This window comes from Eurytemora carolleeae, unplaced genomic scaffold (genome assembly GCF_000591075.1).
Source record: "Eurytemora carolleeae unplaced genomic scaffold, Eaff_2.0 scaffold487, whole genome shotgun sequence".
In the NCBI taxonomy this organism is placed as follows: Eukaryota; Metazoa; Arthropoda; class Copepoda; order Calanoida; family Temoridae; genus Eurytemora; species Eurytemora carolleeae.
Window position 1 is genome coordinate 28,307 of NW_019396430.1, and position 12,423 is coordinate 40,729.

The 12,423-nt window shown below is 35.3% G+C and overlaps 1 protein-coding gene across 1 annotated transcript in view; it reads right to left on the minus strand.

Annotated features, from left to right (window-relative positions):
• Nucleotides 1-3,054: 3,054 nt before the first annotated feature.
• Nucleotides 3,055-12,423, minus strand: part of LOC111703186 (uncharacterized) — an 18,027-nt gene continuing 8,658 nt past the window's right edge. The window contains exons 8-16 of the mRNA XM_023475060.1: nt 10,881-10,991; nt 10,531-10,608; nt 9,928-10,060; nt 6,604-6,678; nt 6,025-6,103; nt 4,813-4,893; nt 4,095-4,125; nt 3,585-3,671; nt 3,055-3,224 (exon numbers count right to left, since the gene is read on the minus strand). Coding sequence (XP_023330828.1) covers nt 3,169-3,224; nt 3,585-3,671; nt 4,095-4,125; nt 4,813-4,893; nt 6,025-6,103; nt 6,604-6,678; nt 9,928-10,060; nt 10,531-10,608; nt 10,881-10,991 — 731 coding nt within the window. The 3' untranslated portion in view covers nt 3,055-3,168. The remainder of the gene's footprint in view (nt 3,225-3,584; nt 3,672-4,094; nt 4,126-4,812; nt 4,894-6,024; nt 6,104-6,603; nt 6,679-9,927; nt 10,061-10,530; nt 10,609-10,880; nt 10,992-12,423) is intronic.

A 12,423-nucleotide genomic window follows, 5' to 3' on the forward strand; every position in this document is an offset into this window, starting at 1 on the left:
TTACAGTTCTCTTACCCTTTATAGTTTTATATAACACCCCCCCCCCCTTCAGCAGGGATTGGGTTTATTCTACCGAAGGTCCAGTAATACTCTGTAAGAGTAAGACGACCCCTTGGAATGGGATCGGGCCCCAGTGGGGGATCCCGCACTCATCCCCCCTCCTCCTTCAAATCTTGATGATCTTGGTCCAATGTTTTATGATGATTGATGTATGGATGTTGGGAAGGGATTGGGATTGAGGGGTGCGTGATCTGTCTAGAAGGCAGGTACTCTCCCAGTGAATGGGATTGGGCCCCAGTGGGGTATCACCAAGGGGTGTAATCTGTCGTCTTTGTAATAAGGACAGAGATCAGGGACAGAAGGGAATCGGTGTTAGGTATAGATCATGTAGTGACATACAGTACAAAGGAAAATACGGGTTGCGGCATCTGTTTATATACAGTGTACACAGCTCTGGGGTGTGTAAACAGTAGACAGTAAATTTTGAGCATCATGCGATACTGTTCTGTGGTTAACTGCACCACAAATGGTTCTCATGAATTGATATGAGAATCCACACTGTTCTTGAAGAATGGAAATCTTTGAGCTGTTAGAAAAATATTCCAACTTTTATCTGCTCTCGTCATTTTACTCAAAACTCTCACGGCAAATCAAAGAAGAAATTAAAAAAATCCGCTAAACCCACAGTGTTTTTAATTGCCAACACAGATCCTGGCAGAACATAACTATGCATTCCCTGATAATAAAGTGTTAAAGAGAAGGTAATAAAATGTTGACATATACCAGATTATAGTTGCTGAGATAGCGGAATCCAAGATCCAAGATGCAAAGATGAAAGACAAATTATTTTGTGCCAGACAGATATTAAACCGAATCTGTCTCAAAACTGTGTCTAATCTGAATGACAGAACACCCTGACATCTTTAAGAAGGCTGATCATGGAGAACTACATAAATATTCCTTGCTTAGAGAAACTGCACTACTGAACACAGTCCTACGGCTGAAACATCTTGCCAAGAAGAAGAACTTTGATTTAAAAAAGTCAAAAATTAGAAAAAAGTTAAACAAACTTGTTCTTTTTGACAACCAATAAGTTTGTTCATGGTGATCATTATTTTGTTTAATAGATTTTTTAATACATTTCTTTATAAAACCATGTAAATTTTATTCACGAGAGAACAAAAAAAATCAAAAAGAGTGACGTCCTTATTTGTTTTGTTGTGAGACAACATCTGAGAACTTTTGAATCAACAAAATAAGTTAAAACCTTCCTCTCAGATCTCTGATTTAAATTTAAACTGCAAAATTACTCAAATATCTTTCGTGAATTTTCGGGATTTGTTTGAAAAAGATTGTATTTAAGACAGATTTGAACTTATTTCGCCAATTCAAAAGTTTTTAACTTTAACACTGAAAGTGACGTATCTTGCTGGGAACCATGCTTTTTAGTCCAAAAATTACAATTTAAATACTTCCAACTTATGCCATGAGATTTAACATATAATTACTAATTGACTTTTTGACAAAATAATTATTTTGGCATATGTCGAAAAACCAATATAAGGTTAAGAAATTTAAAATAAAATACATCAACAACATTTTTAGCATACAAGATAGGGCCGAACCGGGGGGGGGACCGCACCCCATGTGCCCCCCTCTTGTAGTATGAAATGGAGGGAGGACTCGCACGCTTGGCTGCGTTAATAATTCTCAGTATTCTCGAACCCGTTTTTATATCAAAAGAGCCATTTTGGATGTTTTGCGTCATGTTTTTCATATTGCTAAATATGCTTAATATTTTTTGAATATTTGAACTTTGCACAAGGAGTTAGAAAAACGACTTGACAAATGTACATTGATTGGTTTCTGCATTTATATTCATGCTTAAAAAGACGTCTACAAAAATCCCCCTCTTCTTTAAATGTACATGTTAACCTTTATGTTCAATTATAAGGGTTCTGTACAAACTGTCCATCAGCATTCTATACTCTACCCTTTCTCCGGGTATCACGCATTTATACCCCCCTCCCCCTTGTAATATGGGGTAAATGTTGATCTTGATCCAATATTTTGTGATGATTATTTTATGGATGTTTTGAGGGGATTGGGGTTGAGGGGTGCATGATACACCGAGAAGGCAGATACTCTCCCAGTGAATGGGAATGGGCCCCAGTGGTGGATTACGCACTCATTCCCCCCTCCCCCCTACTTAATTTCTTTATCGGAGTTGCCGTTTACTTTGAGCCCAAGATCTTACTTAAAATCAAATATATTAATTACTCTCTGTTTACGTTATGAATCCCTATCTGTCTCCATGCCCAACCTTCGATTCATGCTGCACTGATTTTCTCTTTAGTTCTTTTTGTGTATGTTTTTTTTAAAATGTTAAATTTCAATTAAAGAATTTGGTTAACAGGGGGGCTCAGCTAAAACAGTCCCAGGCTATTGAGTCCGCCTGCTCAGGAAAATAATATTTTACATATTGTGATTTTTAAAAATTAAATTCATAAATATTGTTTTTTTTTCTGCAGAAATGAATGATTTGATTTGATTTGGCATTTAAACAATCTTATGCTTTTTTAATGTTGTATAGTTTTATCAACTTATAAAATGTAATGGGTCTGTGTACACTGCGCAATTTCTGTGTTTCATGTTCAGCCTACATTTGTTACATAAAACGTTCTGGGTCTACATGAGGAAATGTGTTGTTATGTGGAGAAGCAAGATGTCATGGCAGAAAATTTGATGATTTTAATAACACAAAATTACGTCTTAGGTGATAATTGTGAAACTATCAACATTTTAACTATGGTAAAAACAACGCCCAAAGTGTTTAACAAAATAAAATGTTTAATTGCTGCTAATGCCTAAGATAATTAGAATTGTAAATTTGAGAAGTATTTTTTTCTTTGTCAAATAATATATTCCTTCTCCAATGGATGGCCTCTAACTAACATCATAATTTGAGTCCAACGGTGGTTTTTCAATATTCCACACTTTCATTTGTCCTCTATATTTAAAATATTGTTCATACTCCGAAAATACGCATCAGTATATACAAATGCATTAAACAAATTTTATTAAACTATTTTGAGATTAGCATATAGTGTATAATGTGCAGTACTAGTTAATTCATTTTACATTCATGATTTTTGGAATTAAGTTCAATCAACAGGCACGTAGGAACCAGTTCATATCAAATCCAGACATTCCTCCAAGAGCGACTAGAATAAGGATGGGTAATTTCTTTTTTTTTGATAAAAAAATTTCAATTAATAAGATATTTTAAATATGATAATCCTATCAAAGTACACAATAACACAATAAAATGCTTTTCTTGACGCATTTATTCTTAAATTGTTCGTAAAACAAATTTTTTCTAGGATGTCCGGGGCGTATCGCATTCCTTTTTTAGAAACAATTCTAGTATTTAAATGTTGGTTTTCAAGCGGCCATTCTTTTTTCACAATTGTAAAACTAAAACATTTTGTGAATTTTTCTGTCAACGTAGATAGATAGATAGATAGATAGATTTATAAAATTTCAAAAAAATCAACATTTCTTAAGGTTAATATAAGACTTACCATTCTCTCCTGTATTGAGAGCAGCAGAAGCAACAGTTGTTTCTCCGTCATTAAAACGAACACCCCAACGGAAAGGGACATGAAAGCCTAATAAAGAGTCTGACTGATGTGTGTATTTTTGATTTTTTAGTAATAAAATTACAAAGTCAGAACTGAATCACATTTTCCCAAAACTTTATTTGCCAAAAAATCTTTAATGTATGATGACTGAAGGTGGAATCTTTTCTTCTGCCTTGTGCATGGTCTTAAAATGATATACTAGAAGAGTTGGCAAATAACATGTTTACAGTAACAAGCAAATGAGAATGCAAGAAAAGGGACTGAATTAAACACTTTAAACGACAAAACCTTTCATGGAGGCTCACTTAAAAATATGCTTACATTTCCTTTAATATATAAAATGAATGTCCAACAAATCTAAGAATTTAAACACAAGTTGATTTCTCTAATCTAATTTGGTTAGGTTTCCTCCAAAAAGTCAAGAAAAACTTAAAAAAACTTTATACTTACTGCACATGGTTACTGACACTGTCCCGATACCCTGAAAAAAAATATCTAAAATTAACAATAATAAATATAAAGTCATTCTTGGTGTTAATCAAATATTAAAATATTAATTCGCATGTATTTCAAATTGACCCAGTGGAGAATAAAATATGTAGGGGTAGTGCCTCAAAAATGCATGAATTAATTACTTGCAGAAATTTCCAAAACTTATAAAAGCGCCTTAAAACACCATCTCAATGTAAAGTTTGGTTCAATTGAAGTACCGGACCGACTTAACGGCACCTCTTGAGCAAGTTGTGAACTACTACTAGTACAGTTTATATACATAAACTATAAACGCGGCATTACTGGACAGTATAATAATTCAGAAATTATTCTGGTCTTTAATGTATTCTGTACAAAACTGTGTTTTACGTTCGAATTTTAAAACAACATTGTGATTACTAAAAATCATTAAAACTTAAATCTCAGACAATTTTTCTATTTATGAAATTCTACGTGAAATCTTTAACATTTCAAATGAAAAATTAATTTTTGCAGAAAACGGGCCCCTGATTTTTGTGCCAATTAATATTTCTTTCAAATAATGAATTTCGATATATTCTGAAGGAAAAAGTGGACACATGACAAGACTTATTTTACAATGATTTACAATTGTAAACTGAGAGAATCTAAGAAGTTTAAAAATAAACTTTGCTATTTAATTTAAAACATATGTTACATTATCATTGAAAAGAACTCCACAACTCCTCTGAACTCCTATAGCAATAGCAGCACCTATTGAAAGCTGCAGATTTTGGACCTAAAGCAGTATGCCATTAGATTGGAATATTACATTAAATTATTTGAAAATTTAGTTATTTTTTTACAAATGAAAAGTCAGTTAGAAAAAGGATGAAGACATTTTTTTAAATCACTTGGGAATTTTCCGTTTCCAGGTTTAACTACAGTGAGAACCAGAAAACTAGAAACTAAAGACGACTTTTAGACTCAAGTTATGACTTTAAATATTCCATGAAACATTACACATAGCAAATGTTCAGTGTTAACAGATTCATTTCACTAAATAAGAGATATAATAGTATTTTGAAAAGCTATTTCCTTTGTAACAACGTCAAGTACACTTAAAGGGACAGACCGTCTATGTAAGGTAATTAAACTGCATATGCAGTGTTGTGGAAAAATTCTTTTAGATTCATTTAAGACATATAAAACGTTTCAAAGATGTATAATTACTGAGTTTGATTCATTTGAGACATATAAAACGTTTCAAAGATGTATAATTACTGAGTTTGTGTGCAGAGTCGACGTTCAAAATCATGAATTTAGGGAGTAACGTTTTCAGAAATAAAAATATGTAAAAATTATACAGTAAACTAATATTAGATGGTTTGGAACATATTTCTCATCAGTAATAGAATAAATCAATGATAGAATCAATTATTTCGTTTTCATCATTATATTGAATTTCTTATTTTCTATGAATTCAGTCGCAGATTTATACAAATTCTTCAAATGTGGTCTTTTCAATAAAAATTCCAGAAAATCTGCAGAAAATCTTTGTGCAAAATGAGAGATTATAGAAACAATAATTAAATAAGATTACTTATTTTCGATGATAAGATTAATTTTTATTTTCTCAACTTGTTCCTAAACAATTTATAAGTTTACTGTAGAATTTTGTTTACATTTCTTTGTCGTCGTTATTTAATAATTAAAAAAAAAACAATTCTGAAAACATATCCACCCAAAAGTACGATTTTGAACGTCGACTTATATGTCTCAATTGAATCCTAAAGAATTTGTCCACAACACTGCATACTCAGTTCAACTACCTTACATAGCCAATCTGCATTACTATAAAGTCTTCCACCTATTCCAAAGTTATCTGGTTATCACTGTACCTGTATGGAAGAATTTACATGTTCTTTACCTCAATGTAATCAGAAAATATAGCAATTCCCGTACAGGTAGTTCCTGTTGCAGACTGAGCTGCGGCATTTGGACTAGCACTAAAGTAAAAGAAAATAAGTTTAAAACCTCCAACATGAATTTGATACTGAAACCTGGGGGGTAACATTTAAAAAATATTAAACAATATAATATATTGAATGAATTGTTAAAAAATTGTGATGTTAGCCTATAGTAAGGTCCCCAATATGTCTCATAAAAAAGACATTGAAAACTTTCACTTTTTATCTTCATAATTTACCATGGTTTGCATGTTGATTGTGGACGGATATACCCTTCATTTATAGTGGGGCAAAGCCGATTTACAATATAACCTTTAAACCTTTGTTTAGGATAAACTGAGAATTTTCTATTTTTCTATCTAAGAATTGATTTTTTTAAACGGATTATCTGTAAGCGACTTGCGGATGTATGCAGTGGGATATCTGCCTCATTGTTGCTTAATGCTAAGAAAAAAAGGTACCATTGTGAATCAGACAACAAAAAATAATTGGAGGTTCGTTTGAAATTAGAAGAACAGTCCCTTTAAGTGAATAAATACCTGACAGCAAATGAAGAGGCTGTTGTGCTTGGATTTACTGGATCAAAACAAATTGAACAAAATCCTCGTTCCTGTCTGGACATAAAGGACGTTTGTTAAAGATTTTAGAAATCACAACTTCATTATTTGGTCAGTCAAAATCTATATCTACATTGCTAAAAGCTTATTTTCAATTTTTTAAAGAAAATATCATTGTTTTATCCTTTTCAAAATATTTTAGCAAATTTTGACATAACAATACAGTTACATCTGTGTTTCGTGGTTTTAGAACCACTACTACTCTTTATATAGAAAACTCAGCAGCAACACGATCGCAGATATTAACAGGTCGAAGGAACACGTTTAATGCTGAAATATAACATATTATAATGGTATATATAAATAAAACATATAACAGTCAGAAATAACAATAATAATATAAATTTCATACCAATACGCTCAGTGAAGCTCTGATAGTTCCTATGGTGATGGCTATACTGACTTAATTGCCAAACCAATTGTAAATAGAAAACTAATCTGAGCCGACACTTGTTTGTCAACAAAAAACTGGTTTGTGTTTAGCTTGTCTTAATATGAAGGGGGGGGGGGTAGGGTATCTGAGCACTTGAACTGCAGTACAGTAATAGAGATCAAAATACAAGAGATGACACTTCTAATCCTTCATCTGGTTCGGAAACATCTCTAACTCCGTGAAACAATCTGGATCAGACAAATTCTATTAAGGTTTAAATAGATTTGATAAATGACAGTGTACATTCAGCTTTCAGAAAAGCGACAACTAGGTCTTGCTAGGCCCTTCTAAAAGTATTTTGAGATACAGGGTGAGAGAGAGAAAATGGCAAACTAGATAAACTTTAGCCAGGGGTGTATATGGGAGGTATACATTCCTGCACAAAAATGGAAAAGAAAAAAAACAGAACTACAAGTAACATTAAAGGCCTGCATAATGTATTGACCTGAATAATGGATGTTTCTTACCTAGCTGGATCCAGGTTTTGCTACTGACAGCTTTAGATATAATGCAACCCCTTCATTCCTCATAGGGACCCAGAGCTTAGATGTAACCAGTGTGAGCTCAATAGCTCGGAATAGTGATATAACCCCTTCAGTTCTCATACGAAGACGTAGCTAAACTTAGAGTGGATAGTTCTATTGTTGTAACCCCTTCAGTCCTTATACGGACCCAGAGCTAAGATGTAACCAGTTTGAGCTCAATAGCTCTGAATAAGGATAGTTAAATTGATATAACCAATTCAGTTATCATATGAACCCAGAGCTAAACTCAGAGTGGATAGTTCTATTGATGTAGCCCCTTCAGTCCTCATACAGATCCGTAGCTAAGCTCGGATTGCAAGCCGCTGTTGGAATAGGAATTACATTTTATAAGTTTGAATTCAAGCCAATAGACATGGATACGGCTTGCCATAAGGCAGAAAGAAAATAGAATTGACCTGGGCTAAAATTGAAACAGAATTAGTGTTCAGGATGGAATCCGAAGATGGAAGATTAACTTGTTGTACGAGGCAAATGAAAGGCGGAGAGTCCGTCAGAGAGCTTCGGCTTTCCATGATTCATTAGTATCATTTTCATTTGTTCATTTTTACTTGTAAATACATTTTTTTCTATACTCTGTAGATTTACTCACATCAGTTTTCAGGCTTTAGATTTCCTTTATTTCATACCATCTTTATATGGTAACAATTCTTCTTAAGAACAAGCCTAGTTAGCTGTTATTAGGTATTCACACTTGTTAGAACGACATTAATTCTTTCGATTGAATCTGGTTCTATGTGTAAGCATCAAGGGAGCTCATAACAGTTGGTTTCTTATACAACTCTCTCCTGTTTCTTGCGGCTGAACAGAACCCTGTGTGGAATAAAACACCCTATTACTTGGAAAAAATAAAATAATAGTGTAGAGAAGGAGGGGTTTCTCTATGCTTCACTTTCCCCTCCCTCATTCCAGAAACAAGGAAAATGGAAACATATAGAAAGTAGAATCCTGATACTGGTTTATACTTTGCCGGCTGGCTGTGCAGAAAAGATTGTTGTAGATGAGGCTAAATTCTGAAGAACTGTCTGAGAAGAACTTACAAGAATCAAGAATTCTTTTTTCGAAAATATCCACTCCTAGCCTAACCTTTCTAATCCTATCTCTCATTATTAATGCAGAATTCTGACAGTGGATCATCAGAAATTTAAAATCCCACTTAGCAGTGACTTTTATTTTTCCAACCTGTATGATCATAATTCCGCAGCATAACTTGTCGGAGAAATTTGACACCTCTACATGCAAAACAAAAAGTAATATGCGTAACAATAGGGAGAAAGAAAATCAGAAATATGTGTCAAAATGCATGTTTCCCTTGTATACAAGGGAATAGAATGTGTATATCTAAAAGAGAGGAACAGAAAACAGATGTATGATCAGGATACAACAGTCAGGGAAACACATTCTCTGCTCTTTTTAAAATTTTGTGTAAAGGAATTGTTTGAAAAGGTTTGATAAATGTGATAATTGTACTATATATAAATAAAGTCTTACATAATTTTAAAAAGTTTTTAAGAAATGTTTACTAATTCATTATGTCAGAAGATCTAAATCAATTTTAAGTTCAAGCTACCAAGTTTTGAAACAAGTTTCAATAATTTCTTAGTATACAGTGGACTCTATAAAGCTGTAGAAAAGGAAGACACTGTAATCTTTTATTTTTTATAGTTTAATACACTTAAAACCCACACTTTGCATTAACTATAGTAAGCAGATTTCATGGTATTCTGGTAAAATTGTTTCTTAAAACATCGAATACAAAAAAAATTGCATTGTTCCACAGTTATTATGGAATGTAGTAAAAAAGGGAGGGAGGGTAGGCACAAGAGAAGGTTTATATATGGAGAGGGAGGGAGGGTAGGCACAAGAGAAGGTTTTTATATGGAGAGGGAGGGAAGGTAGGCACAAGAGAAGGTTTAGATATGGAGAGGGAGGGAGGGTAGGCACAAGAGAAGGTGTATATATGGAAAGGGAGGGAGGGTAGGCACAAGAGAAGGTTTATATATGAAGAGGGAGGGAGGGTAGGCACAAGAGAAGGTTTATATATGGAGAGAGAGGGAGGGAAAGCACAAGAGAAGGTTTATATATGAAGAGGGAGGGAGGGTAGGCAGTAGGCACAAGAGAAGGTTTATATATGGAGAGGGAGGGAGGGAAGGCACAAGAGAAGGTTTATATATGGAGAAGGCGGGAGGGAAGGCACAAGAGAAGGTTTATATATGAGTGAAGGGGGCATAACATTTAATTAAAGAAATGTATTTTTAATACTATCTGTACCTGAAGCATATATTATAGTTCTGATTGGACAAGTGCGTGTTGGCACCCAAGACCGCGTTACTTTTAGAACTGTCATAGTTGAAGTTTTTAATAGTTCCAGAGGTTCCAGTCAAATATTGAAGACAGTCATCAACTAAAAAAATTCTGGGATCAAATTTATAAAATGGGTGAAAACGTTTAACTATATACCTGACCCAGTGCACAAACTTTTAATGAGCAAGTCAAAGTTTAGATTTTCTTAGAATATTTATTTCACATTTATTGATTTTTATTAGTCAATAAAGATAATTAGCCCTGTAAATTACAGTTTTTAATTTACTGCTACAGAAGAAATGATATTTTTGATTCTTAATTTTTTTCTAATTGTTTATTATCTGACAATGTAAAGTAAAATGATCAAAACAGAGAACTGTAAGTGTAAGTTAAAGGGATAGAAAGTAGATAGATAGATAGAACAACGACGACCTCTGCCTCATTTTTGCTCAAGCAAAGGTTCAAAGGAAACCACTGTGAATCGGACATTACAAGCCCCCATGGGGTCCCTTAAAATGACCTCTACAGTCCAAATAATTCAAAAAAAAGATTGGATTAAAATTGTTTTACCTATTCCTGGGACATTACTTCCACAATCATACTGAGTAACCTTTACTCTCCAGCTCCTGCTCACTGAATTGGCTGTGTCTATTGAATAAACAAAAACTTTAAATAATTTCAAAATTTTATTTAAAAATCGGGGGGGGGGGGGCAATTTTGACGAATTTTTTAAAACAATTTTGGCTGAGAATCAGGGGCGTATAAATAGTTTTGTCCAGGGGGGGTAACATTTTTACCTTTCAAGGGGGGGGCTCAGTCTTTGTCGGGGGCAAACCCCATGAAAATCATAGTTTTCACCTTTCCAGAGGAGGAGGGGGGATGGGTTAGCTTATCCCCAGGGATATAGGAATTTGTCTTACCAATATTGAAGGAAAGTTTATTACAGGAAGAACTAGAATCCACAAACATATGTTGTCCAGTGTTTAGTCCACAGATGGTAGGAGGGGCTGACCCACCGTCAGGTGCAGTTACTGCATCAGATTTATACTTAGTCAGGGGTATTAAGGAGGCTGTCATTGTTTAAAGGGGCAGACTGGCTTGTAGGGTAGTTGAGCTGAGAGTGCAGTATTAAAGAGAAAAATATTAGGATTTAGCTACACTCGGATAAATAAAGCCCGGTTTAAATAATTACATTTATTAACTGGTAAAAGTACAAATTTTAGTTTGAGTTATTAAAATTATATTAAGGTGACGTGGCAGTATTTGAGTACGTCCTGCCGCGTTCGAATATCCGGTTTCCTTGTTGTATCGTCTTCTGCCACAGTACTCCCCCCAAGAAGGAAAGGCGGAGTCACGGCGGAGCAAGGGCTTCTTTCCTGCCTTGTCTGTGAGGATTCCTTCTTGGTATAATTATAGGTTGAGTTAGGAATACTACAGACTTCTTCTTGGAGGCGGATGACTTCGCGGCGGATGATTGATCAGGAGGATCTTTGGATTGTCGAAGAGGAGGACGTCCTCGAGGCGGAGGGGCAGCAGGAATCACTGGAGAGTCTGAGAACACAGGCTTAAGACGGTCCAAGGAAACTGAATCTATCCTAGCACCAATCTGGAGGCGGAAGAATTTACTCCGCCGTTCTATAACCAGGTAAGGACCACGATATAGAGGACTGAGTGAAGGTTTGCTTGCATCTTCTCTAACGAACACGAACTTGGCGGTCCTGAGAGCTGTAGGAACCTCAACTGGAGGCGAATGCTGAACATGATGGGGGGGAGGAGTTGAAAAACCGGCAATAACTTTCTCCACCTTGCTGATGAACTGTGAACTTGGAATTTCTGGAGCTTCTAAGAATTCACCAGGAATCGTCAGGGGAGAACCGTATACTGCCTCTGAGACGGAGAAACCAGTGTCTTCTTTGGGAACCGAACGGAGTCCTAATAAAACCAGAGGCAGATGAGAAACCCAGTCGGAGTCAGCAGCTCTGGCTCGGAGAGAAGACTTGAGGGATCTGTGAAACCGTTCAATCATGCCATTTGACTGTGGATGAAAACTTGTTGTCTGAGAGGTAGAAATGCCGAGGATTCGACAGACTCCGGCCCACACAGAGGACATAAACTGAGCTCCTCTGTCTGAAGTTAATGTTGCTGGAACTCCGAATCTTGAAATCCAGGAGGAGATAAACGCTCTCATGCAGGCCTCCGTGGAAATGGAAGACAAAGGAACAGCTTCTGGCCAGCGTGTGGTTCTGTCAATCATGGTTAATAAATAAGAGTAACCCAGACTGGACGGTAAAGGACCAACTATGTCTATGTGAACGTGAGAAAACCGTCTCGAGGGAACAGGAATCGCTGGTACAGAAGCTTTCACATGTTTCTGTATTTTGCTTCGTTGACACTGGAGGCAAGATCTGGCCCACACTCCTACATCTCGAGATAAACCAGGCCAGACGAAACGAGCGGAGACTA